The sequence below is a fragment of the Gilbertella persicaria genome (assembly GCF_025201335.1).
Source record: "Gilbertella persicaria strain CBS 190.32 chromosome Unknown B0P05scaffold_29, whole genome shotgun sequence".
Taxonomy (NCBI): Eukaryota; Fungi; Mucoromycota; class Mucoromycetes; order Mucorales; family Choanephoraceae; genus Gilbertella; species Gilbertella persicaria.
This window is the reverse complement of record NW_026251990.1, coordinates 268539-296403: the sequence shown is the minus strand read 5'-3', so window position 1 is coordinate 296403 and position 27865 is coordinate 268539. Positions and strand designations below refer to the sequence as shown.

Genomic DNA, 27865 nt, shown 5'->3' with positions numbered 1-27865 from the left:
ACAAGTAAGTAGGGGGGAGGGGAAAAGTACAAATGAAACACTCATAAGATATGATAGATGTCAGGTTATATGTCATTAAAAGACAACAAACGTATGTTTTATTGGTTCTTTGAATCAGAATCCAATCCAGCCAAAGATCCACTTGTGTTATGGATCAGTGGAGGACCTGGTTGTTCTTCTATGTTTGGCCTGTTTATGGGGAATGGGTAAGTTCAATACGCTATACTCAATTGACTGACATGATGCATGAGACCTTGTTTTGTTAACCAAAACGGGAATGGACTCATACGAAATGCCTATGGATGGAACAAAAAAGCCAATATGATTTATTTAGATCAGGCAAGTAAAATCAACCTATAAGGAGACTAATATCATGTAGCCTATTCATACAGGCTATTCTTCCAGTAATACCACAGCCAAGGTCACAGACAGTACGGCTGCTTCCAAAGATGTCTATGAGTTTATTGAATCCTTCTTAAACCAAAATCCGAGCAAGTAGTTATCCTATCATTCTGTCTATCATTATTAATTCGTCTTGCAGAATATGCTCATTCTGATTTCCATATTGCGGGTGAATCATGCAAGTTACTATTGACGCGTATTTTACACTAACGCTTACTCTAGATGCCGGTCACTTTATTCCTGCCATAGCCCATACCATCCAACAAAAGAACAAGCAAAACAACAAGATATCACTCAAGAGTATCATGATTGGTAATGGTCTCACAGACCCACTTACACAATATCAATATTATCAACCCATGGCTTGCGATACACAATTGCATGGGACTCGACCACTGATTGAATCAACATCATTATGTCAACAACTCAAACAAGACCAAGTTATCTGTCAAAAGATGATTGAGACATGTTATCAGCTTACTGATTTTGATGCTTTAGATAGATCAAGACAGACATGTATTGAAGCTGCTTTTGTATGTCAAGAACTTATTGTGAAGCCTGTTATGAAGGCAGCAAATGATATCAATACATACGATACAAGGAAACCCTGTGAAGGTAAAACTAGCATAGTTCCTCTGTTCACTTATATGTTATATAGAGGGTCATTTGTGTTACTATTATTATGATACAATGACACACTATTTGAATCAGGCAGAGATAAAGAAAGCATTGGGGGTCTCACCTTCTGTCACATTTGAGATGTGTAAGCAGCAGATTCAATTGGATTTTATTGGCTCAGGGGATTGGATGCGCCCTTATGTGAACTATCTCCCTCGTCTTTTAGAAGAAGGTATACGTGTCCTTGCTTATGCAGGCGATCATGATCTTGTGTGTCATTGGTCAGGTGTATCTGCATGGACCAACAAGCTAGTCTGGAAAGAACAAGAGGAGTATCAAGCAAGTAAAGAACAACACTATATGCTGGACAACAAAATCATGGGCACAATCAAAAGTAATCAAAAACTGACTTTTATCAGACTATTTGAAGCAGGCCATATGGCTCTTTTTGATCAACCTAAACTATCACTCGACATGTTTGAACGATGGATCAAGAAGCAATTATGATTTATTCAGTATGGCTTTCTCCTGTCATATAACCACTATCCCAACCATTCAATTCTTTTGTTTCCTTATTAAAAACCAGTTTGGTGGGAACACCACAGTGAGGGTAAAAAAGGTCTTTAGGGTTTACCAGATGATCGGAGGCATAATAAAATTCACGCTGATTGTGAATTGTGTATGAGCCTTGGTTATTTCGCATAGGCACAGTGACTGCATACACGACAACACCCAAGGGATTTAAGCGTGTCTGAATACGGTCCAGAAAGCTAAGGTGGTCTGTGAATCTGTTGTAGGCCAATACAATTTCACGATGAAATCCAGACAAATCAAAGTGTAAGCGCCAATAGCCTGTTGATTGCTATATTTAAGTCAGTGTCATTCTTTCTATATTCCACTTGCATTTGTTTGATAGCACATGTGTGAAGCAGAGAAAAAAGGCATAGTATAGCTTGATTTTATATATATATATGTGAATGGACATGATAGATAGATTTAATTTACCTGGCCTAAGCTTAGTTTCCTTTCTCTTTTCACTTGTGTATGATATGGTCAGGTTTTGGTGATGCATAAATTCAATATAATTTGTGTGACTCGAATTTTTCTCAGGATAGATTTTTTTATTTACATTGAGGGGTATACCTTTTTTTTTTTTAATATTTACATTGGTGCTAGTTAAAAATGAAATCATTGGTCAGAGATACATGAACCAATCAGATCTTTTGTTCAAAGATAGAAAAGTAATTGAACTGATATGGTTTAGCCGTAGCTGGGGTAATGATAGGTGGTAAAGATGTCATGGAAGAAAGTAAAGAGAATTTAGGTGGTGAATCATGGGAGGATGTACTAGTCGTTGCTGTCAGGGCAGGTGAAGTAGTGGTAGAAGAGCAATTCGAATAACAACTCAGTTTAGGTGAGGATGGACTGGGTATAGTTTTATGAGGTCGAGGAAAATCAGTAAACTCGGGATAAGTATAACCAAGCAAAGGATGATTTCGAAGAGCATCAGAACGAAGACATTGTTCACTGCAATAAAGTGATTCCTTTAACAAAATGAGTGATTCTATTCCATATTCCATTGTTCAACTTACAGAGAAATGACTAATGGCATTATCACAAAATGTACACCAGTTAAGATCTGCCATGATACTGCATATATATATGTATATATATATTATTATGTATATATTATATTATATATATGTAGATTATATAAAGAAGAGAGAAATAAAGAAAAAAAAAAAGGGGGGCTGCATTTATATATCTTCTTATTCCCGCGTCATATTTCTCTTATCTCGCGCAAGAAACGTGCGCTTTGTTATCAAGGAACCGGTATTTTAAAAAAACGTTCTTTTCATAAAATTAAAAATGGGCCAATCACCATTGAAAATTTTTGATAAGCATATTCAAGGAGTTTATTCCCTCCTTATCATCTATTTGATTGGCTCACGATTAAACACACGTGTATTCCATTTTATCAGATTCGTCTTGTTCCTCTTGACCATAGATAGTACTTGCCTATTTAGTCATCAGTACACTATCCACTGTTAATTATATGCTTTTTACTATCTGCCATGCTTGCACCATATTGTCTTCTGCAGTACTGGCTATCATCCAAGGCACAGCAGGATTCCAGCCAAAATCAGACATGTTACCAGAATGACCACCATGAATAAACTAAGTAATTCAGTTATCTTTTTTTTTTGTTTCTTGTTTACCATCAATTCAGGGGGACCATCTCGTGCTTCTTCTACAGACTGTTCATCTGCTATTCTGGCTAAATCCCATACAAAGACTCGTTTGTCATTACTTGCAGTGGCTAAGATAGCATCTTGATGAGGTGACCATGCTAATTGAACAATCTCTTCCCCGTGACCTTCTAATGTATGTAATGGGTTACTCAAATTGCGTAAATCCCACAGGGCTGCTGTCTATTCCAAGATATGTAAGCAACCAATGATAAGCGTATCTTTTCTTACCTTATCAGATGAACCAGTGGCCAAAATCCACTCATTGCTTGGACTGAATCCCACACAGTTGATTTCTGAATCATGTGCCTTGACACAATGAATAGCATTGGCTGATACATCTCTTGTATCCCAACTAACAAATTACATATTAAAACATGAGTTGTCTATATGGACTTACATCATTAATTGCTTATCATCACCACAAGAAGCAAAGATGGAATCATGTCGCATATGCCATGCTACATCCTTTTTTTTTGTATGAATACACTGAGTTAGTTTTATCTACTTACCATCACACCTGCTGTATGTCCTCGATAGGTTCTGAGTGGATCTAAATGACGGTTTTCTTTGGATGCAGCAGCAATATCCCAATGACACACAAGTTGATCTGATCCAGCACTCAAGACATGATTGGATTTTGATTTATGTGGATTCCATGCAAGTCCGTACCCTTCAGCATGATGTCCCTTTAGCCTTAATGCAGGATGAAAGGGTTCATTTTCTCTAGGCATAGAACCATGCGTGGTTCTGTCAAACACATACACATCACCTGATCTTGACTTGGTAGCAATGATGTTTGGGTTCTCATATTGGTATCGTGCTCGATTGACTTCGCCTTCATGAACAATCTTTTGTTGAATATGGATCTGCGCATCATTGAATGTACCATAACCACCGATTTCTAATCCATAACAAGTTATACAATAAGCCACTAGAACAAGGTTTGCTTACCATTTGTGGTTTCTTCATATTTTCGAAGATCAATATCTTGTGTGTTATTAGGGAGTTGTACTGAAGCAATCAAAAGATAGTTGGGTTCTTCATCATTCGTATGTGTACCTAACAAAAGACGCTGTGTTTTATAATTCTTGTCAGGACGACTACATTGGTATGAGTTTACCCATCTGAACTTGTTCAATTTACCTTTCTACATCAGGAAACCACTGGCATGTTAAACTAGGCCATTCTAAGCCATGCGTAATCACAATGTCATAAAGAAAAGGTGAATTCTTTTTCCATAACTTGTATTCCTCTTGGACTTGTTCTTCTTGTTCTGTTCCTGGTGGATGATGGTCTGATCCTAAGTTGAATGTCAATAGGTGCTCATGCCTTGGTCTATAAGTTGATTTACCATAATCCATTTTGAAGAACAAAAAAAAAAAAAAAAAAAAAAAAAGACGCGCTTCAACAAGAACTAAAAAAAAAAAGAAAAGAAAAGCGCGTTTGTCGTGACAGATGAGTTACACAAACACATATTGGCATAAACATCTTGCTATTGAATCTACATTTACATAATGGAATGACTATGAAGAAAATACAGTTAGCATCATCTATTGTCTGTTTCAATCATGGGCGTCATCAGACACATCCTCTCTTCTTCATCCTAGTGTATGGTGAGGCTAAAATTCATACTTGGAAGATCATTTCAGATGTCAGGAGGGAGTTGTTGTTGTATACTTGCATTGTCTTTTCATATGATGTATTCATTGTTCAAACTAACTGGATGAACGATGGACAGCCTTAAACAATGTCAAAATAGCTTAAGTTTAAACTGTCTTTTTCATGAAAGAAATCATGAAAATCATCATTGAATTTCTCTTGATGCACTGATTTAATATTGAAATTGAGCCCATCAAGAGAACAAGCGAATATTACAAGATGGCATGTCCTCACATAAGTAGCATAAAGCCCGTTTAAACCCGTGTAAATCACTCTAAATGTCTACAGACCATGTTTACTAACATCCATGGTACCTTTGGCATTGATTTAGACCCAAAAAAGGCGACTTATCAAAATGACCTTTCAATTAAAGGGTACTGCTCATGAAAAAAGCTCACTTTGACTTCCAAAGAAAAGAAAAAGAGTTTACCAAGACAAAAATGTCGACTTGATTTGAACATGGCCTTCAAATTTGCATTCAAAGTTGGTTGCACACTATGAATGGTTGAAAAGAGGCTCTTTTCAGTAGATATTGACTAATAAACAGGTACCTAATTCTATACCATTTGATATGAGCAAGTTATACCTAATATATGCCACCTTTGAGGTCAAAAAGAGTAGATTTGAGAGTGATAAATGATAAATGTCATGTTAAGTCTTAACATACTAATTGCTAGCCAAATAATAAAGGCACAACAATTTTTTATGCTTCTTTTTAAACGAAGCAAGTTAATATCAATCTCAAGAACAAAAGACATAATCTTTGGCCTTATCTTACTTTAGGATGGCTTGTATCTCAACACACAAGCAAATATTTCTATGAGAATATGTAGTAGAATGATTGCCTAGTGTCAATATACATATCACAAGTGTCCAATATGAAAAAGTGTACATGATGCAAGCTAAATGACATAAACTATTTTACGCTTGGGAGGAGGGGATTGCCAATGCACTCTATTTTGTTTGTGATTGGCTGGCATACAAACACGCTTTATCTCACTTGATTTCCCTCCCTTCTCTTTCTTTTTATTTTGATACAATGTCAAACAAATACAATGTCCTGGTGGATATGGAAGAGGCTGCCTATTCACAGGTATCTTGTCTTATATACCCTATGCTTGAAACTAAACAAAAGATGATGATAGCCTGCTACTATTGAAAGCGATGGACTTGAGTTTCAAGGTAAAATAAGATTCTACGTACGCTCGCTAATATGTTGCCACAAGACTTCTCCAGTAATCAAAACATGAACAAGTCTTCCTGTAAGTATGTGTGTATGCATATAGATGTCTTATGTTGAACAGACAATACACCTTTACCAGGAGCTACAACAGCTACAACAGCAACAGCAAATAACGCGGGTTTCTTTGATACACCTACCAGTCAATCTAATGTTGGCAAGCCTATTTGGTCTGTTGAATATTATGCACAGTTCTTCGATGTCAATACTTCGCAAGTGATAGAGAGATGCCTCAAGTCCATGTATCCAGTAGGCGATTTTGCACATGATACACTCAACAACAACCCTGATCTTTACGGTCCATTTTGGATTGCTACTTCAGTCGTTTTCTCTGTCTTTGTCTGTTCATCACTTGCAGGTTCTTTGGCTGCTTATATGTCAGGCAAACCTTATGTCTATGACTTTACCTTGTTGAGCTTTGCTGTTGTTGTTGTCTATATATATGCATTCTTGTGTCCTACTTTAGTTTGGGCATCCACAAAGTATTTTGGATGTCAACCTAGTTTATTAGAAATCATCAATTATTATGGTTATGGTTTGACTATCTGGATTCCAGTCTCTGTAAGTGATACGATGACTTTATTCAATGACAACTCATCCATACTAGTTGTTGTGTATCATACCTTTTGATTATGCAAGATGGGGTTTTGTAGGTGTTGCATTTATAGTTACTACTGTCTTTTTAGTGAAGAATCTCTATATCGTCATCTCAAGGGCAGAAGCAAAGACGTCTCGTATTATTTTACTAGCTATTCTATTAGCCCATATGATCTTTACTCTCGTACTCAAAATGGCTTTTTATCGTTATGATATTACGCTTCTTCCTGCAGATCCTGTGAATACCAATCCTCAATAAATGTCATCTGTGTGGCTTTTTTATTTTTTTGTTTTTTGATTTTTATTTCCTTGAATAAAACCATTCAACATGCAGCCTGTGTTCAAGTCAAGGAGACAACAGAAACTATGGGAAAAAGAAAAGAAACAGATTGAAGCAAGAAAAATCAAAAGTTATGTAAACCAAGCACCATTTCGTTATGTAGAAAGAAACTTCAAATCAAGAGTAACACCACCTGATTTCACGCATGTCATTGATTTTGAACATCTCGATAGAAACACACAAGAAAACAATGAGACTATTGTCAAGGTACAACTGACAGATGATCTCAAGAACCTGTCTCATCTGTTTGGTGATCGAGAGGATACACCTGCTTGTCGAGACGCTTATATTCTCAAACATATACCTGGACTTATTATTATTCCTCATGCATTTACACCAAAAGCACAACGGCATCTAATCAAACAATGCTTGTCTGTTTATCCTCAGCCTCCTAATACATCTAATTTGGATACACATTATATCATACCAAAGACTGGTATTTGGCCCTTATATGAAGCACAAGAACAGGGTCTATTAAAAGCACCTGATTTTTATGTTCCTAAAAAGACGCAAGTGGGTGATTCAGCTGGTTATTCAGACTCAGATTCAGAAGAAGACCAAGCAATGCCTACTGCTTGTTCAGATCAATTTAAGCCTGTGATAGATCAAGAAAAACCTGATCCTCCACCAGCTCCAGGTGTACCCTTATTACCACCCAATGAACTCGTACGCAAGTTGCGTTGGGTGACATTAGGCTATCAGTACCATTGGCCTACAAAAACATATCATCTTGATCGTCAATATCCTTTCCCCAATGACGTGTCTGAACTAACAAAGGCTGTTGTTACTGCTATTGAGAACATTGGTTATCAAAGCGAGAATGAGCACACCTCATGGCTTAACCAATACAAGGGAGAAGATTTTAAAGCTGAAGCTGGTGTTGTGAATTATTACCAATATAGAGATACCTTAATGGGACATGTAGATCGAAGCGAATTAAACATGGAAGCACCTTTAGTCTCCTTAAGGTAAGAAAGAGAGGATGGGGTGAATGTATTGGCTTATTCCTTTTTTTTTTTTTTTTTTTTGACAGTTTGGGCCATGAATGTATTTATCTGATAGGTGGGTTAACAAGAGACACTGTACCAACACCTTTGTTGCTTCGAAGTGGTGATATTATTGCTATGACTGGACCATGTCGAAAAGCATTTCATGGTGTACCCTTAATCATAGAAAACACATTACCAGACTACCTGTCCAACAACACGACTTATCCAGACGCACCCGACTGGAAACTTTTTGGTGATTTTATGAGTACATCACGGATCAATCTTAATATTAGACAAGTGTATCCTAAATAATCCTTTATTGTTCATAAAGTTTGGGGGAATATCTCTAAAAACACATAGCCTTCACTTTCTAATACACGTCTCAAATGAAGCAAATCTTTTGCTTGTGTGTCAGTGTTGTGGTTGGGATTCCACATGCCTACGATAGCACCACCACTCCCTGGAAATTTAGCTGCACAGTTATGTTGTCTTGCTAATTCAATCATTCTTAAATTCGAAGCACCCACAACAGAATCGCCATACGTTTCTCGGCGAAGATCAAAGTTGGCTGACATCAATTCAGCAAATCGCTTGTGGTCATGGTTCTCTAAGCTTTCACGGGCTTGGTCTGTCAATGAACCAAACTTCTTCATGGCAGTAACAATCTAGTACACAAAATCAGTTTAGTGTCTTACTGACGAACCTTACCTCTTGATCTCCATTTAAAAATCGTTGTTTGACTGTACTATGTACTTTTCCAGAATCTTCAGGATCAGCCACATAAGCCAACCATAATTTAGGCAACAGCTGGACATCCAACGACTCGTATTTACCATGACCATGTTGATCCATATAGGCTCGATCAAAGTCCATATAGACCAATCCTCCATACGACTGGATTACTCTGTCTTGAAGACCAGCAGCAATCGATAATTCTTCTTGCTCTACCTTTAACACTAAACTTGCCTGTAATTCCAATGGAATCTGTTCTCTTGTCACACCATAGAATTTGGCCAAGGCTTTCCAGAGTGCTGTAATAATCGCAGAAGAACCTGCTAGACCCACTTGACGAGGAATGTTGGTTTCAAACATCATCCGAAACCCTTGATGCGTATCGATTGGTATTTGGTGGGATTGACAGTATGTATAGAACACCTTACAACAGGCCTGTAAGAGACGATCACCTGTATCATAGCCATCAATGTCAGAAATACCCACAAGCGATGCCATGGAAGCAAACTTGTGTGGATCAGAGACAGGATTAGGCAGAATACGGATGGCTTCAAGTTGTTTATCATCTGGACTGTTTGGAATCAAAGTGACTTCGGCCCAAAAGTTAGAAATCAGTAAGGATAGGGTCTTGCCATAAAATCCGTCACTTGGATTACCCATGAGTCCTACACGAGCATAAGCCTTCATATGGATGGGTTCTGTTTGGCATGGTGTGTCTAACTTGAGTCGATGGTCTAAGCATGATTCCCATTGATTCAGATAGTCTTGTAAAGAAAGGTTTGGATGGACATAGTTGAGTAAGGGACTGTTCTCGACTGTCTCAAGACGAGTGTCTGGCTGTTGTTGCATATAACTGTCTAATTCATCTGGCCAACCATGTTCAAGATCCTTGGCAGACGTGGCCAACTTCTTTTCATTCACATCATCTAAACCTTCAAGAACTTGATAACTCATACCAAATGCAAAAGGGATGTTCTGTTGATTGTAATACACAAAATTCCTTGTTCTTGAAAGTAAGGAAAGGATATCCTTGGTATCACAAAATGCTTCAGGTGAAGTAATGACAACATCACTCTGTATGTTCTTGACACGATGAACAAAAGCAATATCAGACAAAACACCCGTACTATACCATATGTATGTCTTTAGTGAAGAAAAAAAAAAGACTTTTATTTTACCTGAGTCCACTATTGAGTACATTCTGTCGAGAAAAACTCACGCCACTTGCCCAACGTTCAAAATGTTTAAAACTAAACATGATATAAGCTACTGTTTCTATTGTATTGACTTACTTGTATGCATTGGATACAATATAAATATCCTTAAAGTGATGTTTGACATCATCATACCACCAAGTCAAGACAGGTTTACCAGAAATAGGCAATAGACCTTTAGGTACACCTCGAAAACGTAAAAATGTCGAGTCATAACGTTCCTGAATACATAAGCATCTTCATGTAGAATAAGATTCATTTACCTTGATGTCTTTCTCTAATTGATGCTGTGTCGTAGCCGAAGCTAGGATAATTAACGTTTTGGATGCTAAAGCCATGAGAAAAGAAAAAAGATAAAAATAAATAAATAAATAACAGGAGGGAGGAGGAAGAGGGAATTATATTCACGGAGCTTCAAAAGGTAATCTTGAGCTTGTATAATAAGATGGAGTATATAGACGATAGGCTTGTTTGTATTCAATCAAAGCTTTTTTTTTTCTATTTTTTTTCTAGACATCATGTATCAAGTACCTGAATAACAACGCATTGAATCTATAGACGCGTCTGTTTGATGTTAATGGACCGGGATATTTCTCGAGATGATTTATGCAAATCCCCCGAAGTAGGACAAAAATTTTCAGCTCTTTACTGTTCAATAAGAATGAGCTATTTTTGAGTTCAGGATGAGGAACCAGTATCATGCTTGTTTTATCAGGACAACAAGGTAAAAAAAAAAAAAAGGCTAGTCTTTTTTAGAGAGAAGAAACAGAATCCTGTTGGCACATTTCAAGGATGTGTGCTTGAACAGCCAATGACTCCAAAATGCTTTTTGACTGTATTTAATACTGACACTTACCATTCTTTTCAAGACCATCTTTGTTTAAAATGTAACACAAGGTTGTACCAAATACAAAAGAGAATCTTTGGGGTTTTAAAAATGGAGTTCCTTGATGCATAAAAGCTTTTACATAAGTTCCTTTCTTCTCTTTTCTTTTTGTTTTCATTTGTTTTTTGACAGTCATTCTTCTTTATACCATAGTCAAGATTCACTTTGATTTATTTATGTTTAGTTGTAGCAACTACTTTGTATTGAAAGAGCATTCATGTCAAATCAAGATTACATTGTCTAGTTTTTTAGATCCATTGATTGAATCCTATCCAAATAATGACTCTTTTCTAATGATTCACATTCGCACACGGGAAAACGTTAAGGAAATTAAGCCAAATTCTCATGATAGATTGACATATTCTTCCGGGAGGAGAAATATCGATTAATACCCGCTTTTGTATTTCAGTATAGCATTCATTTACAAACCGCTCTTTATACGTTCATTGTGTGCACCCATATCAGTCATTGTTTGATACTTTGCCCCTTTTCTCTTCTCAACAACAGAAAAAAAAAGTCTGGTTTTGTTCACATTCTCCCCGAGATTTCCCGATTCGAATGTATGTCCTACGCTTAAGATCTTTTGAAGAAAAAAAAAAGTATAAAGTAAACCTTCCCTTTTTTTTTTTTTTTTTTTTTTTTTTTACTTTCTTGCTTCTATGACATTATGGCTCAATCCTTGACTGTATTTAAACATGATAATCGACACCCATTTTATCGTAGATGGACAACAGAAGAAGATAAACAATTATCAAAAGCAGTAGCAGATCATGGACCTCATCAATGGACATTGATAGCCAGTTTTGTTCCTGGAAGAACAGCTATTCAATGTTCTTCAAGATGGTTTGGTGCACTCAAGTAAGTTGAATTCCATTCTATCTTGAGCTAGAATGTCCTAGGATAGTCCTCATGTACATAAAGGAAAATGGTCCCCACAAGAAGATAAAGCCTTGATGGAAGCAGTCCATCAGTTCAAATCAAAGAATGCCTTACCATGGAATAAAATAGCACAATCTATTCCTTGTCGCACAGGCATTCAATGTCAAGCGAGATGGACTGAAGCACTAGACCCTTCTGTTCGAAAAGGGAGATGGCATCCTGAAGAAGATAAACTGCTTTATGCAGCCATTCATACGTATGGTTGTTGTTGGATTCGAGTGGCTAGTATGATTCCAACACGTACTCAAAGACAGTGTCGTACACGCTACCATCAAATTCGCTTACAGCAACTCAAAAAAAGAAAAGACCAAGATGATACGAGTTCTTGTTCTTCTGTAGATATTCCATTGTATTCTAGTATAAACATTCCAGCCAATTTAGATGAATTTGATGATTTAATAGACTATTCACTCTAAGAGAGTGCACTCCCACTCATACGCGTATCTCTCTCTCTCTCTCTTTTTATGAATTAATATACATTTTTAATAATAAAGGATTTAAGAACGTCTCTTCAAATTGGCAGATAACCATTCCAAACCTTCATAAAGACCATCACCTATTAAAACGGAGATCAATACGGAGTCTTAACAAGACAACACATTCAATAACTTACCACTTGTGGCACAGGCAGTTTGGATATACCAATGTCTGTTACGAAGTGAATGAAGACCAAGCTTATCCGTGATTTCAGCAGCATTCATAGCGTTAGGAAGATCTTGCTTGTTAGCAAAGACAAGCAAGAGAGCATCACGAAGTTCATCTTCATTCAACATGCGTTGAAGTTCATCACGAGCTTCTGAGATACGGTCACGGTCATTGGAGTCAACCACGAAAATGATACCTTGCGTGTTTTGGAAGTCTATCAGAGAATGACGCGTGTTAGACCCAAAAATATAGTAGTTTTAACTTACAGTGTCTCCAAAGAGGACGAATCTTGTCTTGTCCTCCGACATCCCAAACAGTGAAAGAAATGTTCTTGTATTCAACAGTTTCAACGTTGAAACCTAAGTAGAGCAAGATGAGTAACGTAGATGAAGTGTTTTGGATAGATTACCAATAGTGGGAATAGTTGTCACGATTTCACCCAACTTGAGCTTATACAAGATGGTGGTCTTACCAGCAGCATCAAGACCAACCATAAGAATACGCATCTCTTTCTTGCCAAAGAGTTCAGAGAACAAAGATGAAAAACTGATACCCATACTGAATAATAATATATGTATATAAGAAAAAAAAAAGGTGAAGAAAGGGAAAAAGGGAATGACTGAACTTGACTTAAATTTAAATTACATTTCCCGTTGATTTTTCGACCAATCAGGTGCAATTACATAGTGTGATCCTTTTTCGAGTCCAAAGGTGTTGTTCTCTTTTTATTCTTCCACGTAACAATGACTTTGACGTAACTATCTCTATTTCTCCTATCTATGTGTTGTTTTACTTATATGAATTTAGAACACCATCACAAGAACAGGTGTTTGTGCCAGAAACACTCTTGAAAAAGAAGAAAACAACACAAAAAGCAGATGCCGAGAAAGCCTTAGCCAAATCACAACATCAAAAAAAAATAAAGAAACTCGCAAGATCATCTTTAAAAAAGCCGATGCTTACATTCAAGAATATAGGCAGCGTGAATATGATGAATGTCGGTTGCGTCGCCAAGCTAAAAGCCAAGGCAACTTTTTTGTGCCTGCTCAGCCCAAACTTGTGTTTGTGATTCGTATTCAAGGCATCAATGATATTCATCCCAAAGTAAAGAAAGTGTTGCATCTATTTCGTCTTCTTCAAATCAACAATGGTATATTTGTCAAGCTCAACAAGGCTACAAGTCAACTATTGCAGATCATTGAGCCCTATGTGACTTATGGCCCACCTAATCTCAAAACAGTGCGCGAATTGATCTATAAACGAGGCTATGCCAAGATCAAAGGACAACGTATTCCCATCTCAGACAACCAGCAGATTGCAGACAATTTAGGTCAACTTGGTATTATCTGTATTGAAGATGTGATTCATGAAATATTTACCGTGGGTGATCATTTCAAACAAGTCAATCAATTCTTATGGCCATTCAAACTAAGTAATCCCAGTGGACAAAAGAAAGTTTCTTGGAAACCAAGAAAGTCAAAACACTATGTTGAAGGTGGTGATGCAGGTGATCGTGAATGGGATATTAACAAACTCATTCAAGCCATGATCTGATATACCCTTTCTTCTTTCGGTTAAATAAACATCCCCTCTTTTTCATCTATTTGTTTTTCTTTTTTCTCTTTAAAATGACCAATAAAAGAGTACTCGAGTCATTAGTAAGAGAACCAGCTAAATTTCAGAGTTATGTACGCCAGCGATTTGCTCAAATCAACCGTCTGGAAGAAGAACGATACAAGTTTCCTCAATATCAACATAAAGAAGCACGCAAACATGATAAACTTAACCGTTATTCTGATATTGTACCTTATGATGGCAATTGTATTAAACTAAAAGATACCAGGCTTGGTTCTGGTCATGATGGCTACATCAATGCCAGTTGGATCATAGCACCTCATGATATTCCTCGCGTCTATATTGCGACACAAGGCCCTACACCCAATACATTGATTGATTTCTGGCGTTTGGTGCTTGAGCAACACGTCCCTGTGATTGTGTGTCTGACAGCTCAAATGGATGGTAAAATAGAGAAATGCGCTCGTTATTGGCCTGTTGGAGACCAAGTACTTGAATTCATACAGCAGGATGTGACAGTCAAAGTAAGCAACATCAAACAAGAAAGACAAGATGCAGAAGCAGACTGTATCTTGAGAACTATTTCTGTTGGTTTTTATCGTCATGATGAATTGATACAAGAAGCAAGAGTCACTCAGTTGCAGTTCTTGGGTTGGCCAGATCATGGTGTTCCCAACCAGACAGCCAAAGTAATTGGGCTCGTTCGACTGACGCGACAATTACAGGAAACAAATAAACCAGTGCTTGTGCATTGTAGTGCAGGATGTGGAAGAACAGGTACATTTTGTGTGATTGATACAGCTGAAGTCTTGCTGCGTACACACCCTGATTTCTCATTGGATCCTGTCTTTTTCTTGACAGACGAGTTTCGTAAACAACGCACGACCATGGTACAAGCAGAAGCACAGTATAGTTTTTGTTATAAAGCTTTATTAGATTTTATAGAAGAAGAGAAATAATAAAGGAACAAGGGAGGGGGGATATTTATTGTACAAAAGAGTTTAATGGTGTTCTATATGTTCTAAAACCATGATGAAACCCAAGAAGAAAAGGATGATTCTTCATTAGCAGACAAAGCAACCACTGCACTGGCTTCTTTAGCTTCTTGTTCAATCTCTGTTTCTTCTTCTTCTTCATCATCATCAATTTCGTCGCCATAGACATCAGGGTGACGACGGAAACAATCTTGCATATCCTTAAATTTCTCTACGCAATCTAAGCCTTTAGGTTCTGCTTCAGAATAGACAAAACAACTGAAAGCAGCCTTGAATTGTTCACCACAAGGGCCTTGTGCCATACCACCCAAACCTAATACCGTTCAATAAACAACCTCCCCCTTTTTTTTGACCTGTATAAACTTACAAGGACAATCCCAGTTGATTTCACCTGTTTCTGGATTGAAGGCAGCCGATTGATCATTTTCAGTAGACTCGGTAGGTGTAGATTCAGTTTCAGCAGCAGCAGCAGCGTTCACTTGTTCTTCTTCAATAAATCTGACAGTATCTTTGCCTTCAACAACAGTGGACATAATGATGAATAAGAAAAAAAAAGAAAAAGAAAAATTGGGAACCCTGTCAGATTTTTTTTTATTGTTCGGTACACCGGAATTCAAACGATGCTGACAAATACTTTCTCGGGCATTCTTAGAAGGCATAAAAAAAGTTACTATTTTGTTTTGTTGCCATAGTAACAGCATCTATGTGTTCATGCATTTTCTCCAGACAATGTCTTGCTAAATAAGCGTAGTCAAATAAACAATTTTCTCGGTTTTATTTACAGTCGACGAAACTAAGTTATGCCAATAAAAAAAATTTGGTCATTTCCAAATTAAATTGGGACAAGGATATGAAAATGGGACGACAATGTTAGTATCTTTCATACGAGTCAAAATTATTGGTCGTTCCTTCAACAATCCTTGTTTACTGCGACTCGAACTCCAAAGTGGTATTAAGCTCTCGTCCTAGTCAATGGAGAACAAGTCTCACATGTTTTTTTCTGGAAATTTGCACTGCTAAAAAAAGTCACAAATGAATTTTAAGGTTTTGGCTACACAAGGTTTATGCACGGTAAGTAGAAGTTGTCGACATTTTTACTTTCTCTTTCAAAAAGTATACGTACGCCATTATATCCAGAAGTGGAAACCTTGATTAAACTAAAGAAACAAAGCAAGTACAATGAACAACATGGAGTAGCAGAAAACCAAATAAGACAACCGACAATAAAGCGAGGTAAAGTGTTTTGCTGATAAAAGAACTGTCAAGAAAGCTTACATTCTTTACAAGGCGTCAAGCGTAAAGATACGTTTGAAGAGAAGAAACTCATAAAGGACGCAAAAATTGCGCGTAGTTCTCTACCATCTACGCAAGGTGTGATAGGTAAATCATGTGGCGAGAGAGGACATGCTTCCGCAAGAAGTAAACAATGCCAGAACTACAATTTCAATTTATCAGAATTAATTCAGCAAAATCTGGGCTCTTCAAATGAAAGATATTCAGTGTCAATTCCCTTGAGATCATTCATACGAACGCCTGATGATAATGCTTTTAATGTGATTCTAGAAAAAATACAAGGCCTGTCTCTGTTCCTGAGGGAAGTTATCTTCAAAGCCCAATTATTTGTGAATTATTACATTTTAAAACACCCACAAGGCTTGAGCAATGAATTCTTTCAGCAAAACTTTTGGTATTCTGTGTGTCGTCTAATCAATGGAAATTGGCGAATTTGCTCAAAAATACTCTTATCATATCCCTCATCTGCATGAAACATGGGATGAGTTGAATGATTCTGACGATATAGACTTGCTGGTAAAAATTCAAGGCATAAAAACTATGGTCAAGTTTTATCGACTGCCTGTGAAACAATCGCAACATGTTACAACAATTATTATATTGAAAACTCTGAAAATATAATATCCAACTATCTCATATATAAGATGCGCACTTCTTTTGACGTAAGTCATGTAGGATCAAGCCCAGACCTAACTTTTTTTGCCAACGGAACTAATAATACTCATTAATAGAACTTAAAGATGCCAGAAGTGAAGCACATTGTGTACAATCACGTAATGGAAACATTATTTTCCTCTGGTCCAACAAATATTACCGCTGAAAACATAGCAAGCTCGTTAAATGAGCAAATGAAAGCAAGGGTTTGTCTGTCCCTAAACCCTTTAATGTTACAAATAAGAAACAGATTATCTGCTACCCCCTTAATCAGGGATGTATTGAACAAAGCTCCCTTTGACATATTGCCGGCTTTGAGGTATATACTTGAGAACTACGAGTCAACAATCGCCAAAAATCAGCAATCACAAATAGAAGTAGCCCAGCAAGAGCAACAATCCGTAGAAGCAGTAGTGCCATTAATCCAGCAAAGGAGAAGACCAAAGAAGAAAAAGAAGAAGAAGCCAAAACAGCGTAATTCATCAACAGAGAACAACAACAGCAAGAACGAATTGCAACCACCAAAATTTCAACCACCAAGGCTATTCAGTTTATTTCCTAATCCAGGTTTTAAATGGCGTTTTATAAAAGTAGATGGCCAAAGCATAGCTGGTATTTTTGGAAGAAGTAGTCCAAAAAAACCTGAAGAGACGGTGTTTAACTTTGCTCAAAGATGCTTCTATGATAATTTTGATTTTAAAAACTTAAAATCAACAGGTGAGTTGAAATCATTTTCAAAATAATTGATACAGGCAGTTCACTCGCAATGATCTTACATATACAGCTTTGAAGATTTACAAAAATTACCACAAAGAAAAGAAAAAATGTTCTTAAACAGTATCTACACGGACAGATATACATGTAGGGTCTCATTCTGCAGAAAGATTCACTCCATATCACCCAATGATAAAGTATCCCTGAAGGTAGATGATTTCACTAGTGAAGAGGTTGATCGTTATTTTCGTCCTTGCACTGTCGATCCAAATAGGTCTGATGTCTTTGTATCCTATCATGGTAAAAACGATTTGAGGCGTTTGTCAACTGCCGATTATTACAACATGAATGGCACTGTCAACCGACAAAAGCTGGAGCAAGATAGAAAGAAAAGGTCGGATATAGAGCAGATTGAAACCCACTTCCCCTCACCCAAAACTGCAAAACTCCAATATTATACAAAATATGTCATGTATGTTCAACATTTTCGAGCGTTAGCAAATTTTTGCGGCTTTAACACTGCTAAAATCAAATGGTGCAGCTACAAAGGCTCTCAACAAACAATTGAAAATGCATTCAACATTCTCATCAATGGCGCAAAAAAATATAACAAAAGGAAAAGAAAGAACACCAAAAAGAATAAACGGAAGAGACGCAAGACATCAAGCAGTTATCAATACGGTCATCATGATAATTATCCACCAAATACAGGGGGAATGAGGTCAAGGTATAGCACATATTTCTTATATTCTTCTCCTTAAAGAAATATTCTTAATAATTTGAATGAAGAGCACATAAGGAAAAGTTTGAAGAAGGTGATCAAAGTAAAATACCATTGATTGTTTTTGGAGATGGTTTGAAAAACAAGTTGCATGTCAAGTTTAAAGGTTTACGTTATGGCGTCATTGAAAAGTTGTACAGACAATGAAAAACGCGGAGAGTTGTTACTTCTGGACATAGACGAGTATAAGACTTCCAAGGTTTGTAATGTTTACTTGATCATAATTTGAATATTGACAGTTCTATATTATAAAGACTTGCAACTCGTGCCTTGAAAATAGATTGGAGCATATTACGCAAGGAAGTGGTATCGAAAAACGGAAGATTCATCAAGTATTAGTTTGCAAAAAACTGCAATATTTTTTGGAATCGAGACGTTATGGCTTCAAAGAATATGTTCACAATCGCTCAATCTATTTGGAACGGCCAAGGACGCCCTACCATGTTCACCCGACAAAGCGCCACCTCGAATGTGGTGCCTGAACTTTAATTAGCGAAGGCTTAAGGATTCTACAGGCAAGAAGTCTTCTCAAAAATAAATCTTTCCATTTTCTAACTCTTATCAATAGGTAAATAAGCCAATTTTGATTTGCATGAAAGATACTAACATTGTCGTCCCATTTTCATATCCTTTTTCCATTTTCGCTTCCGTGTCTCATTTTCATATCCTTGTCCCAATTTAATTTGGAAATGACCAAATTTTTTTTATTGGCCTAACTTAGTTTCGTCGACTGTAAGCTGGGAACCAATGGCTATAAACTGGTTTTAGCATTGGTCGCTTCTGCTTTTGAAATCCAGGCAATCTCAGGGCAATGGACATACGGAAACAATAAAATTATGTACTATGTTACTGTCAAACATTGCATGTCATACAATCAGAATTATTCTTCAAAGTGTTGTATCATCTCTACTTTTGTCATGAAATAAAGAAATGTCATCTCGGTCTTTGTTATATTATGGTGCATGAAGCATTTTTTTTAGACAGCATATACATGCAGATGAAACATTGGGACACAAAAGTAAAACTAAATTTCATTTATGCATAAGCATTTGCTCGGTAAATTAGTGTGTAAATTACATGGAGTACAAGCTTTTGATCTTGTATCTTATAAAAGAAAATCTCTTTTCTTTCTTTCTTTCTTGTATTCCATTCGTATGCGCTTTTCTTTAGGACCCATTCTTGTGCTTGTTTCCTCTGCTGTTGCTTTAGTTTCTGCAAACACGACAGTCAATGTTTGCTCTTCTTGTACTTATAAGACAATCACCAGTGCTTTGAATAGTCTTCCTAGTGGTTCCAGTGCTTATACGATTGCCATTGCCCCAGGTACTTACAACGAAAGGGTCACTGTGAACCGCTCCAATCTTGTCTTGAAGAATTCCGGTAGTGGTAATGTGTATATCCAATATGCCATTGATCACAACCCCCAAGACCCCAATAGTCATGCTGGTCAAAAGGCTGTCTTGACTGTCAATGGCAGCAATGTGCGTTTCTATAACCTGATTGTTGCCAATGTCTACAAAGATTCAGGTAAAGTGGCCACAGTTGCTCTTAATGTTCAAGGCCAACAGATCGGTTTCTATAACACCAAGATCTATGGTTTTCAAGACACGTTGATGATCAGCAAAGCCGGTACTGCTTTCTTCAAGAACTGTTATGTTGAAGGCTCGGTGGATTTCATCTTTGGTTATGGTACGGGTTATTTCCAAAACTGTGTGATTGCTTCTAATGGTGGAGGTTATGTTACTGCTCATAACCGTGCCTCTGCAGACAAACCAGGTGGATTCTATTTCAATCAATGTCAATTGAAGGCGACTGTTCCTTCGGGTCCTATCGCACCTAATGCCAGCACTAAATCCTTTACTTCTGTTTCAAAAGCCACCAATACCTGTTACTTGGGACGTCCTTGGAGCCAATATGCTCGTGTGGTGTTTTTATCATCCACACTGGATACACATATCCAACCTGCTGGTTGGAGTGTTTGGAAGTCTACAGATCCTCATACTGCTCATGTGTTGTTTGCTGAACACAAGAATACAGGCGCTCGTGGTGCTTTTACTAACCGAGCCTCTTTTGCTACTTTATTGACTGATGCTCAAGCAACTCAATACTCGCTTACCAAAGTGTTTGGTTCTACTTCTTGGATAGATTTGAAATAAAATACACTATTATGGAAATGAAGCACATTATTTTATTTTATCGAACATTGTTATTATAGTTTTCTGAGGACCGCATTATCTTTTCACTTTTTGTTTTTAGCAGTGTTGTCTTTCTGCTGATGGAAGTGATGACACCACCTGTATCATTGCCTGTATGATGAAGATAGACACCATCTTTATAGTTTTGACGATAAAATTCTCGATCTAATAAGAAAGACTGGTATCAATGGCTTGTTGCATATATACAATCTGTACCTTTTTGTTCAAAATCAGGGGAAGTAATAGGTCTACGCTTGGTATATTTTTCAATTTTCCACATTTCTACACTTGATTTAATTTTATCTAATAAGCCCATACTATCTAACTACATAAGTTTATGTATACTATATGCGTTTATGCTTCACTCACTTATTTAATGAAAAAGGACAGAAAAAGAGAAAAAAGAATTAATATACTCGTCCTACCTTAAAGAGAAGTACAGGACAATTTCAAAGACAGTTTATTTCTGTTGTTCATTGGATCGTGAGAGTAGGAAATGACCAAGATATGCAAGAGGATCCGCAGGACTAATCCCTGGTGAGACAAACTCAGTAGCGATATACACTTACCGTTCAGACACAAGTAATTTCATGCCTTCTAATAATGTAGGGACAACAGTAGAATCAAGATAAGAGCGTGGCGCAAATTCAGTCATCACTGGTTTTTGTTGTTCTTTGGTCTCATGGGTTTCCTATGCCATTACTAGATCATTCACGCATTAGATAGACTTACTTCTTGCTTCACACTTGTTGAGGGCGAACTATAGACACTTGTTTCTGTATATCTGTATAACTTAGTATGATCTCATCTTTAGATCGATAGTTACAATAAAGGATGCTCAGACATATAAAAAAGAAAAAAAGAAAAAAAAAAGAATTTTTTTTAATACACATAATGAACAAGCTTGTATCGAATAAAAAAAGCAAATATACTAGCACATACTTGAATCAACAATACAGCCAGTGTTGTGTTTCGTTCTGAAGTAGGACCTAAATGAGCCAAGACAAGGTTCAACAAGGTCAAATTGTTACATTCAGCAATACGCCCTTGTTTATCATACGCAAATACTTTGACAAGACCCATGGCATGAAGTGTCTTGAGTATCCATTGTCCTGGTAATCCAATAGGCTTCTTGTCATTGGGTTTGACAGTGGAGCATTCCAAGAGTCCTGTCTCTGGATTAACACGAGGCATACGGTGACGAGGACATTCGACCAACCGAAACAGTTGAGGACAAGAATAGATAAAGTTGAATATTTGAGGCATAAAGAACAACAAGAGTGTTTTAGAGAAATGAGCCATGATACCCACCACGGCCAATGTCATGCCAGAGAAATAACAAAACGTATCGCCTACAAACACATTGGCAGGGAACCAATTATGATACAAGAGAGCGCTTGTGACACCTACAAAAGGAATCATGAAATACAGACTAAACAAATGAACTTCTGCACTAGCACGATCAGGATTATTAAAGATGTAAAGCAGATCATTTAGAATCACAGAGAGTCCAATTACAAGGGATTGTCCTGCTTCAATACCATTGATACCTGCCAAGATATTGATGCTATGGGTACAAAAGATAATCAACATGCCCATATACACATAGTAAAAGGGACCTAAGAAATAGATAAATCACAAGTGATGGTGATCTTGATTTACCTAAATCAACCAGATCCCCTAAATAAGGTCTTAATTGCATAGGCAGCATCACATAAGTAACACCCATATTGGTATAGTAAAAGATCATTAATGGAATACCTGCAATCACAGGAAACCAAATCTTGTATCTCCATCTTACATCCAACACATCATCTGCAAAACCAAGTAAAATCATGGACTGAATAGCTAAAATGGCAGCTAGTATTTCACCCAACTAGCAAGGATTGAGTGACATGTCCACGTTGTGTTTTGTTTTACCTTGCTGTAAGGAAATGTATCCAGATGAGGCTGATCTTGATGAACAAGTTGTGCATCTTCAAACCAGTCAATAAAAGGAAATGGAATAAACAAGAATAAGGTGATGAGGTAGATGATGGCCACGGGTAAACCCATTGTCTCAGGTCTATTGATGTGTCAGTCTTCATCCCATCTCAACTGCTTACAATAAAGGCTTATTTGGTTTTAATAGATCTCGACCTGATAGATTGGCTTTCATGAACGTATCTCGAAGTTTAGGAAGTGTTGTATAAGCAAACAAGAAGGCAAGGACAGACATCAGAAGAGATATAATGAGTGTTGTGTGTTCTCCTCTACTGGAGATAGCAGAAGCTACCATACTGACAAATGGCTTCATCATAAATAAAGTAAAAGAAGATATTGAATGCCACGAATCATTTTCATATTCCGTAAAGTGTGAAACAAAATGCTAAATGGGTGATTAACAGCAGCACACACACACACACACACATACATACATACATACATACATACATACATATACATACACACACATACATACATACATATAGATAGTCTTGTTTCACTCAAAAAATTCAACCCATGACTCATCTCAATGCTTTTATCGAGAACGATCCTTTTGTATTTCTTTATTTGACAGGTCATAACGTCATTGATGCAATTATGGTTAAAACTCAGGTTTTTTATTTTATTTTATTTTATTGTTGAATGGTGTTTAATATAGGTCCAAGCATACATATAGACAGACTAATAGATTATATAAGCCATCCTAGACTTATATGTACATATATATATATATGTATATATAGGCTTCTCTTTGTCACTTTTAGTCACGTGAATCGAAGCGGAGACTTTTTTTTCTGTAATGTTTTTTTTAAAGCGATTTTTTTTAATTAAAGAATATAAATAAACTTCTTTTCTAACCCTTTCTTCTTTATTTATATATATATTTCTATTTTAACTGTATATAATCTCTCTTTTATACATAATGGGACAAACATTATCTGAACCTATGACAACCAAGTCAACAACAGAGGGTAATGATAAACGCGTCATGTTTGGTGCTTCTTGTATGCAAGGTTGGAGAACAAGTAAGTCCATCTTTATCAATTAGCAATAGAATGATTGATCCATGATAGGTATGGAAGATGCACATACGACCATTTCTTCTTATAAAAATACCGGGACAAGCTTTTTTGCAGTGTTTGATGGACATGGAGGTAACAAATCTCACTTGAGTGTGTAACTCTAACTTGATAAAAAAAAAAAGGTGATGCAGTAGCCAACTATTGTGGTACAAGTCTTCATGAAATCATTTTGAATTCACCATCATTTCAGTCTGGACGTTATAAAGAAGCTATTCGAGTTGGATATTATGGCATGGATAAAGAATTAGCAAAAGGTATCATTCGTGATAGACAGCTTCTTATTGATCTAGCCTATAGATCCACACTATGTCGATAGCAATATTGGCTGTACAGCAACTGTGGCTATGTTACCTACCAACAATGTATTATATGTAAGCAATGCAGGTGATTCAAGGGCTGTGATTAGTACAAAAAACGGAAAAGGTATTCCTTTATCTCAAGACCATAAACCAAAACATCCTAAAGAAGAAGCAAGAATAAAAAATGCAGGTGGTTATGTGGAAAATGGACGTGTAAATGGTAATTTTTTTTTTAAAAAAAAGAGAGAGAAAGACATCATATATCTTATATGTATATGTATATGTATATATATATATACACACATATAGGTAGTCTAGCTTTATCAAGAGCCATTGGTGATTTTAGATTCAAGCAAAATACCCAATTAACACCAGATCTTCAGGCTGTGACAGGCAGGTAAATCAGACAAGCAGATAACTGTATACTGACACACAGAGTAGCTGAACCCGATATTTCAGAACATTTGTTGACAGATCATGATGAGTTTGTCGTGTTGGCTTGTGACGGTATTTGGGACTGCTTCAATAACCAACAAGTGGTTGATTTTATTCGCTGTAAGCTATGTGAACGTAAATCACTTGCCACCATCTGTGAAGAATTGATGGACTATTGCTTAGCAGACAATGGCAATATGTCTGGCATTGGCTGTGATAACATGACAGTGATCATTGTTGCCTTTTTACGTAGACGCAAGCCACAAGAATGGTATGATTGGATGGCCTCTAAAACACCACCTACTATGCCTGCGAAAAAAGCCATCTTGGTGACATCCAAACAACCTGTTCCTCCTCAACCTGAAGTAATAAAAAATTAATAACAAGTCTTTCTTTTATTATTTAAGAGCACTACGACTGAGTAATCGAATGTTGTTCATAAAGATCTCTATCATTTGTGTATACTGAGAATTCTCCTTTCTATCATATTTAAGCTTCTCTTGAGCTAATAGGCTGGCATCAGCAAATTCAAGCTCAAGTTCATGGCGAGTAGGCGTATCAGGTCCCTTAACTTGTGTGAGATCAAAGGCAATATTACCGTGTTGATAAGATATCCGGTCCTTGTTGCGTTCGAAAGAAGGGCTTGTGGTAGGTTTGGGTTGTGGCTTTTCAATATTGATGGAGATACGATAATCCAAGAGTTGGTTGGGTGCATGGATGTTCAAGTCTGCCACGCGTTGCTTTTCAATAATGCCATGAGGCACAATCTTGCCTTCTTTGTCTGTAGTCACTCTACATTTTTGACGAGAGTTTGGCATCTCATAAAAACGATCTGTTTCGATCGTATGTTTGTATTTGATACGTTCTCCCTAAATCATGTCAACTAACAAAGCGATGGTGTTATATTCTAACCTTGTATTCGCGTGCTTGTGTCTTGTTGACAAGATCATTCAGCATGTTATTAAAATGACGGTGTTGTTCTAGTGTCATGTTGGATTCAAAACGATAGTATCGAGCATGTCTTGGATCGATGACTAACAGATGAGATCAGATGGGTTTCATCAGTTCAGATCTTACTTGTTTCTGAAAGGGCCTCAATAGCTATTCTCTCATTTGTTTGCTTATCAATAAGTACACCGAGCTTTGCTTCAATCTAATCGAGTTATGAACACAGCATAGGCTATATACTTACTTCAACATGCTCCATATGACAATATTTCGAAATAAAATCAGCAATGTATTTGATAACATCATCTACTGGCTTAATGTTAAAGATAGAAGGTTCTCTAATATAGTCGTAAGACACTTTTTTAGTAACAGGAGCCTCTAAATCTTCTCCTGGTCTTTTGCTCATAATTTTAAAAAAGAGGAGAAAAGAAAATAATTTAAAAAAAGTTCAGCAAAAAAAAGTTTAATCATCCATGTTTTTTTTTTCTTTTTACAAAACAGTACAGCCAGACTTCTTCTTTTTCTTTGAAACCATTAATGCAGCTCTGGTTGCATGTTCAAATACTTCACGAACACCTTCACCAGTCTTAGCAGAACATTCAAGGTACTTGTAAGCACTAATTCTTTGAGCAACAGATTGACCCTAATAAATTATGGTTATTATCTCTCCTATTTTTTTTTTTTTTTTTTTTTTTTACCTCATCAGAACCAACAGGTTTTTGAGAATTTCTTCTCAATTCTTCAATTGTTGAAGGATCATTTCTTAAATCTTTTTTACAACCAACTAAAAGGATAGGTAAACCTTGACAGAAATGAAGTACTTCAGAAATCCACTATGAATAAGTTTAGTACAAAAGAACTTGTTTTCTTCTTTTTTTTTTTTTTTTACCTTTTCTTGGACGTTTTCCAAAGAATCGGGAGAATCAACAGCAAAACAAATCAAGATAACATGGGAATCAGGGTATGACAAAGGACGAAGACGATCATAATCTTCTTGGCCTATTTTGAAAGAAATGCTTAGACTAAAATAAGACGATTTTTTTTTAGTCTTTTTTTTCTTACCTGCTGTATCCCACAAAGCCAATTCCACGTGTTTTCCATCGACCTCGACATCAGCTACGTAATTTTCGAAAACAGTGGGAACATAAAACTAAAGCAAAAATCATAAATTTATCATCCTCTTCTTCTTCCAATGTATACCTCAGGAAAAGTGCCCTTTGAAAAGACAATCAACAGACACGTCTTACCACAAGCACCGTCACCGACGATAACTAACTTTCTTCTGATTTCGGCCATCTAGAAACAAGTCAACAAGATGAATAAAAAAAAGAAAAGAAAATAGTTTTACCTAGTTGTATAAATAAAAAATAAAATAGAAAAAATAAAGTATTAAAGAAAAAAAAAGGAAAAGGAAAAAAAAAAGGGAATAAAGAGAGTGAGAGACTTTTCACATATAAAATACCAATCCAAAAATTTCTTTTTTTATTCAATAGCCCGCCCATAAGCCAAGAAATCTACGTCACTCACCCGTATAACTTACATATAGCTGTGTGTGTGTGTAAAAATAAAGTTGTGGCGGAAGAGTGACGGGGCCTTAAAGATAACAAGATTTTTTTTTTTTTTTTTTTTGGGTACTAAAGGTTCCATGGTCGATCTTTTTTTTTTTTTTTTTTTTTTTTTTTTTTTTTTTTTTACAGATATATATGTGTGTGTAGATTCAATCTCCTTTTCTATTGACACATAAAAAATAAAGAAGTCTCTTGTTTTGACATGAAAACAAAGCCTACACTTTATAAATCATGGACATTTGAAGAATTGTGTTGAATGCTAATGTATTTCAAATCAATTCAAACAATGAATTTATGTTGTCTAGGCAACACTATTTCAGGAACACAGTCTGTCCATAGCAAGGGTTTCTCTAGTCATTATGGATGGAAGGTTCGATTTTAAACAGACTCATTCTATTGATTGACAGCAGTATGATTGTACAACTCTAACGCACGGATATCTCACGATACCTGCAAGATAAAGCAACTCCGATTCTAATTCATAAGTTATAAGAGAGCATAAGCTTGATTTAGTATTCAATTCAATTGGTCATTTAAAGCAGCATGATTTTATTTATTTTGGGTAACATAAAACTACTGTATTGTAACAGAAAAGTGTCGTGACAGTAAAGAAGTCTACAAGGTCACCCACTACCTTATCTTTTGATACTCCTAAAGACAGTGATGATAAGCCAAGTAATGAGAGAAAGAGATTTTTAATAGAACTATCAACAAGAGAGAGAGAGAGAGAGAGAAGGGGTGAGTCGGCATCTTAAAACAAACAACAATGATCATTGCACAAATAATACAAAGCTCTCCTTAATTCTCTATATGATTAAATCCCCCTT

General features: G+C 36.5%; 17 protein-coding genes across 17 annotated transcripts; 8 read left to right on the top strand and 9 right to left on the bottom strand.

Annotated features, from left to right (window-relative positions):
- Positions 1-57: 57 nt before the first annotated feature.
- Positions 58-1952, top strand: B0P05DRAFT_618074 (Alpha/Beta hydrolase protein; the record flags this gene model as incomplete). The annotated part of the gene is made up of 6 exons (XM_051583419.1): positions 58-206; positions 252-343; positions 393-451; positions 493-598; positions 625-1017; positions 1061-1952. The coding sequence occupies 6 exons, from the start codon at positions 58-60 to the stop codon at positions 1525-1527; spliced, it is 1266 nt and encodes a 421-aa protein (XP_051433256.1). The 3' UTR covers positions 1528-1952.
- B0P05DRAFT_163702 (uncharacterized protein) lies at positions 1834-2760 on the bottom strand. The gene is made up of 4 exons (XM_051573116.1): positions 2613-2760; positions 2026-2564; positions 1924-1972; positions 1834-1882 (listed from the first exon to the last, which is right to left on the bottom strand). Exons 1-2 carry the CDS (start codon positions 2664-2666, stop codon positions 2235-2237), a joined length of 384 nt encoding a protein of 127 aa, XP_051433255.1. The 5' UTR covers positions 2667-2760; the 3' UTR covers positions 1834-1882; positions 1924-1972; positions 2026-2234.
- B0P05DRAFT_548899 (WD-40 repeat-containing protein) lies at positions 2734-4649 on the bottom strand. Its single transcript, XM_051579075.1, has 9 exons — positions 4624-4649; positions 4416-4572; positions 4224-4372; positions 3782-4173; positions 3670-3737; positions 3501-3624; positions 3240-3452; positions 3088-3198; positions 2734-3039 (listed from the first exon to the last, which is right to left on the bottom strand). The coding sequence occupies exons 1-9, from the start codon at positions 4631-4633 to the stop codon at positions 2974-2976; spliced, it is 1290 nt and encodes a 429-aa protein (XP_051433254.1). The 5' UTR covers positions 4634-4649; the 3' UTR covers positions 2734-2973.
- Positions 4650-5970: 1321 nt separating this feature from the next.
- Positions 5971-8222, top strand: B0P05DRAFT_573049 (uncharacterized protein; the record flags this gene model as incomplete). Its single annotated transcript, XM_051581478.1, has 7 exons — positions 5971-6024; positions 6077-6113; positions 6158-6193; positions 6236-6732; positions 6779-7006; positions 7103-8076; positions 8171-8222. 7 exons carry the CDS (start codon positions 5971-5973, stop codon positions 8220-8222), a joined length of 1878 nt encoding a protein of 625 aa, XP_051433253.1.
- Positions 8223-8399: 177 nt separating this feature from the next.
- On the bottom strand, positions 8400-10718 carry B0P05DRAFT_548886 (ribosomal protein S5 domain 2-type protein). Its single transcript, XM_051579074.1, has 5 exons — positions 10307-10718; positions 10122-10264; positions 10008-10079; positions 8806-9955; positions 8400-8762 (listed from the first exon to the last, which is right to left on the bottom strand). Exons 1-5 carry the CDS (start codon positions 10379-10381, stop codon positions 8421-8423), a joined length of 1782 nt encoding a protein of 593 aa, XP_051433252.1. The 5' UTR covers positions 10382-10718; the 3' UTR covers positions 8400-8420.
- An 861-nt stretch (positions 10719-11579) lies between these two features.
- B0P05DRAFT_548881 (Homeodomain-like protein) lies at positions 11580-12311 on the top strand. Its single transcript, XM_051579073.1, has 2 exons — positions 11580-11787; positions 11834-12311. The coding sequence occupies exons 1-2, from the start codon at positions 11597-11599 to the stop codon at positions 12282-12284; spliced, it is 642 nt and encodes a 213-aa protein (XP_051433251.1). The 5' UTR covers positions 11580-11596; the 3' UTR covers positions 12285-12311.
- Positions 12312-12365: 54 nt separating this feature from the next.
- On the bottom strand, positions 12366-13070 carry B0P05DRAFT_548878 (ADP-ribosylation factor; the record flags this gene model as incomplete). The annotated part of the gene is made up of 4 exons (XM_051579072.1): positions 12366-12424; positions 12482-12727; positions 12780-12872; positions 12923-13070. 4 exons carry the CDS (start codon positions 13068-13070, stop codon positions 12366-12368), a joined length of 546 nt encoding a protein of 181 aa, XP_051433250.1.
- A 186-nt stretch (positions 13071-13256) lies between these two features.
- B0P05DRAFT_588790 (ribosomal protein L30, ferredoxin-like fold domain-containing protein) lies at positions 13257-14067 on the top strand (the record flags this gene model as incomplete). Its single annotated transcript, XM_051582689.1, has 2 exons — positions 13257-13267; positions 13335-14067. The coding sequence occupies 2 exons, from the start codon at positions 13257-13259 to the stop codon at positions 14065-14067; spliced, it is 744 nt and encodes a 247-aa protein (XP_051433249.1).
- Positions 14068-14141: 74 nt separating this feature from the next.
- B0P05DRAFT_473474 (protein-tyrosine phosphatase-like protein) lies at positions 14142-15047 on the top strand (the record flags this gene model as incomplete). The annotated part of the gene is made up of 1 exon (XM_051574735.1): positions 14142-15047. One exon carries the CDS (start codon positions 14142-14144, stop codon positions 15045-15047), a length of 906 nt encoding a protein of 301 aa, XP_051433248.1.
- Positions 14998-15696, bottom strand: B0P05DRAFT_548868 (uncharacterized protein). The gene is made up of 2 exons (XM_051579071.1): positions 15451-15696; positions 14998-15396 (listed from the first exon to the last, which is right to left on the bottom strand). Exons 1-2 carry the CDS (start codon positions 15614-15616, stop codon positions 15110-15112), a joined length of 453 nt encoding a protein of 150 aa, XP_051433247.1. The 5' UTR covers positions 15617-15696; the 3' UTR covers positions 14998-15109.
- Positions 15697-16793: 1097 nt separating this feature from the next.
- B0P05DRAFT_580265 (uncharacterized protein) lies at positions 16794-18672 on the top strand (the record flags this gene model as incomplete). The annotated part of the gene is made up of 5 exons (XM_051582004.1): positions 16794-16861; positions 16906-17038; positions 17108-17747; positions 17958-18413; positions 18536-18672. 5 exons carry the CDS (start codon positions 16794-16796, stop codon positions 18670-18672), a joined length of 1434 nt encoding a protein of 477 aa, XP_051433246.1.
- Positions 18673-19593: 921 nt separating this feature from the next.
- Positions 19594-20707, top strand: B0P05DRAFT_598108 (pectin lyase fold/virulence factor). The gene has a single exon (XM_051583166.1). The coding sequence runs from the start codon at positions 19680-19682 to the stop codon at positions 20679-20681; it is 1002 nt and encodes a 333-aa protein (XP_051433245.1). The 5' UTR covers positions 19594-19679; the 3' UTR covers positions 20682-20707.
- On the bottom strand, positions 20686-21625 carry B0P05DRAFT_548849 (uncharacterized protein). Its single transcript, XM_051579070.1, has 6 exons — positions 21547-21625; positions 21453-21504; positions 21290-21399; positions 21090-21247; positions 20937-21041; positions 20686-20885 (listed from the first exon to the last, which is right to left on the bottom strand). Exons 1-4 carry the CDS (start codon positions 21564-21566, stop codon positions 21181-21183), a joined length of 249 nt encoding a protein of 82 aa, XP_051433244.1. The 5' UTR covers positions 21567-21625; the 3' UTR covers positions 20686-20885; positions 20937-21041; positions 21090-21180.
- On the bottom strand, positions 21580-23200 carry B0P05DRAFT_548841 (glycosyl transferase family 4-domain-containing protein). The gene is made up of 5 exons (XM_051579069.1): positions 23142-23200; positions 22826-23088; positions 22641-22785; positions 22383-22596; positions 21580-22339 (listed from the first exon to the last, which is right to left on the bottom strand). Exons 1-5 carry the CDS (start codon positions 23181-23183, stop codon positions 21603-21605), a joined length of 1401 nt encoding a protein of 466 aa, XP_051433243.1. The 5' UTR covers positions 23184-23200; the 3' UTR covers positions 21580-21602.
- A 344-nt stretch (positions 23201-23544) lies between these two features.
- On the top strand, positions 23545-24909 carry B0P05DRAFT_548838 (phosphatase 2C-like domain-containing protein). The gene is made up of 6 exons (XM_051579068.1): positions 23545-23731; positions 23780-23860; positions 23911-24042; positions 24086-24307; positions 24397-24480; positions 24529-24909. The coding sequence occupies exons 1-6, from the start codon at positions 23629-23631 to the stop codon at positions 24900-24902; spliced, it is 996 nt and encodes a 331-aa protein (XP_051433242.1). The 5' UTR covers positions 23545-23628; the 3' UTR covers positions 24903-24909.
- On the bottom strand, positions 24910-25968 carry B0P05DRAFT_548832 (CYTH-like domain-containing protein). Its single transcript, XM_051579067.1, has 4 exons — positions 25715-25968; positions 25600-25675; positions 25435-25556; positions 24910-25391 (listed from the first exon to the last, which is right to left on the bottom strand). The coding sequence occupies exons 1-4, from the start codon at positions 25874-25876 to the stop codon at positions 24921-24923; spliced, it is 831 nt and encodes a 276-aa protein (XP_051433241.1). The 5' UTR covers positions 25877-25968; the 3' UTR covers positions 24910-24920.
- B0P05DRAFT_548828 (GTP-binding protein rhoA) lies at positions 25907-26886 on the bottom strand. The gene is made up of 6 exons (XM_051579066.1): positions 26819-26886; positions 26671-26766; positions 26533-26620; positions 26360-26469; positions 26169-26303; positions 25907-26113 (listed from the first exon to the last, which is right to left on the bottom strand). The coding sequence occupies exons 2-6, from the start codon at positions 26764-26766 to the stop codon at positions 25961-25963; spliced, it is 582 nt and encodes a 193-aa protein (XP_051433240.1). The 5' UTR covers positions 26819-26886; the 3' UTR covers positions 25907-25960.
- Positions 26887-27865: the final 979 nt, after the last annotated feature.

Excerpts from the sequence above, each read along its gene's own strand:
- B0P05DRAFT_548841 (XM_051579069.1), bottom strand. The coding sequence starts at position 23,183 with ATGTATGTATGTGTGTGTATGTATATGTATGTATGTATGTAT. Across the intron at positions 23,089-23,141 it reads ATATGTATGTATGTATGTAT|CATTTTGTTTCACACTTTAC; the intron begins GTATGTATGTAT and ends TCACCCATTTAG. Across the intron at positions 22,597-22,640 it reads ATACATTTCCTTACAGCAAG|TTGGGTGAAATACTAGCTGC; the intron begins GTAAAACAAAAC and ends AATCCTTGCTAG.
- B0P05DRAFT_548899 (XM_051579075.1), bottom strand. Across the intron at positions 4,174-4,223 it reads ATATGAAGAAACCACAAATG|AAATCGGTGGTTATGGTACA; the intron begins GTAAGCAAACCT and ends GTTATGGATTAG. Across the intron at positions 3,625-3,669 it reads GATGATAAGCAATTAATGAT|TTGGGATACAAGAGATGTAT; the intron begins GTAAGTCCATAT and ends GTAATTTGTTAG.
- B0P05DRAFT_548828 (XM_051579066.1), bottom strand. The coding sequence starts at position 26,766 with ATGGCCGAAATCAGAAGAAAGTTAGTTATCGTCGGTGACGGTGCTTGT. Across the intron at positions 26,621-26,670 it reads CAAAGGGCACTTTTCCTGAG|TTTTATGTTCCCACTGTTTT; the intron begins GTATACATTGGA and ends TTTTTGCTTTAG. Across the intron at positions 26,114-26,168 it reads AACCTGTTGGTTCTGATGAG|GGTCAATCTGTTGCTCAAAG; the intron begins GTAAAAAAAAAA and ends ATAATTTATTAG.
- B0P05DRAFT_598108 (XM_051583166.1), top strand. The coding sequence starts at position 19,680 with ATGCGCTTTTCTTTAGGACCCATTCTTGTGCTTGTTTCCTCTGCTGTT.
- B0P05DRAFT_548838 (XM_051579068.1), top strand. The coding sequence starts at position 23,629 with ATGGGACAAACATTATCTGAACCTATGACAACCAAGTCAACAACAGAG. Across the intron at positions 23,732-23,779 it reads TATGCAAGGTTGGAGAACAA|GTATGGAAGATGCACATACG; the intron begins GTAAGTCCATCT and ends GATCCATGATAG. Across the intron at positions 24,308-24,396 it reads GGAAAATGGACGTGTAAATG|GTAGTCTAGCTTTATCAAGA; the intron begins GTAATTTTTTTT and ends ACACACATATAG.
- B0P05DRAFT_548832 (XM_051579067.1), bottom strand. The coding sequence starts at position 25,876 with ATGAGCAAAAGACCAGGAGAAGATTTAGAGGCTCCTGTTACTAAAAAA. Across the intron at positions 25,676-25,714 it reads GTCATATGGAGCATGTTGAA|ATTGAAGCAAAGCTCGGTGT; the intron begins GTAAGTATATAG and ends TAACTCGATTAG. Across the intron at positions 25,392-25,434 it reads CACAAGCACGCGAATACAAG|GGAGAACGTATCAAATACAA; the intron begins GTTAGAATATAA and ends GACATGATTTAG.
- B0P05DRAFT_548881 (XM_051579073.1), top strand. The coding sequence starts at position 11,597 with ATGGCTCAATCCTTGACTGTATTTAAACATGATAATCGACACCCATTT. Across the intron at positions 11,788-11,833 it reads AGATGGTTTGGTGCACTCAA|TCCTCATGTACATAAAGGAA; the intron begins GTAAGTTGAATT and ends GTCCTAGGATAG.
- B0P05DRAFT_548849 (XM_051579070.1), bottom strand. The coding sequence starts at position 21,566 with ATGTCTGAGCATCCTTTATT. Across the intron at positions 21,505-21,546 it reads ATGTCTGAGCATCCTTTATT|ATATACAGAAACAAGTGTCT; the intron begins GTAACTATCGAT and ends TAAGTTATACAG. Across the intron at positions 21,400-21,452 it reads CAACAAGTGTGAAGCAAGAA|ACCAAAGAACAACAAAAACC; the intron begins GTAAGTCTATCT and ends GAAACCCATGAG.
- B0P05DRAFT_163702 (XM_051573116.1), bottom strand. The coding sequence starts at position 2,666 with ATGGCAGATCTTAACTGGTGTACATTTTGTGATAATGCCATTAGTCAT. Across the intron at positions 2,565-2,612 it reads ATGCCATTAGTCATTTCTCT|GAATCACTTTATTGCAGTGA; the intron begins GTAAGTTGAACA and ends ATTTTGTTAAAG.
- B0P05DRAFT_548868 (XM_051579071.1), bottom strand. The coding sequence starts at position 15,616 with ATGTCCACTGTTGTTGAAGGCAAAGATACTGTCAGATTTATTGAAGAA. Across the intron at positions 15,397-15,450 it reads AATCAACTGGGATTGTCCTT|GTTTGGGTGGTATGGCACAA; the intron begins GTAAGTTTATAC and ends GAACGGTATTAG.
- B0P05DRAFT_548886 (XM_051579074.1), bottom strand. The coding sequence starts at position 10,381 with ATGGCTTTAGCATCCAAAACGTTAATTATCCTAGCTTCGGCTACGACA. Across the intron at positions 9,956-10,007 it reads GTACTCAATAGTGGACTCAG|TACGGGTGTTTTGTCTGATA; the intron begins GTAAAATAAAAG and ends CATATGGTATAG. Across the intron at positions 8,763-8,805 it reads TTTTAAATGGAGATCAAGAG|ATTGTTACTGCCATGAAGAA; the intron begins GTAAGGTTCGTC and ends TTTGTGTACTAG.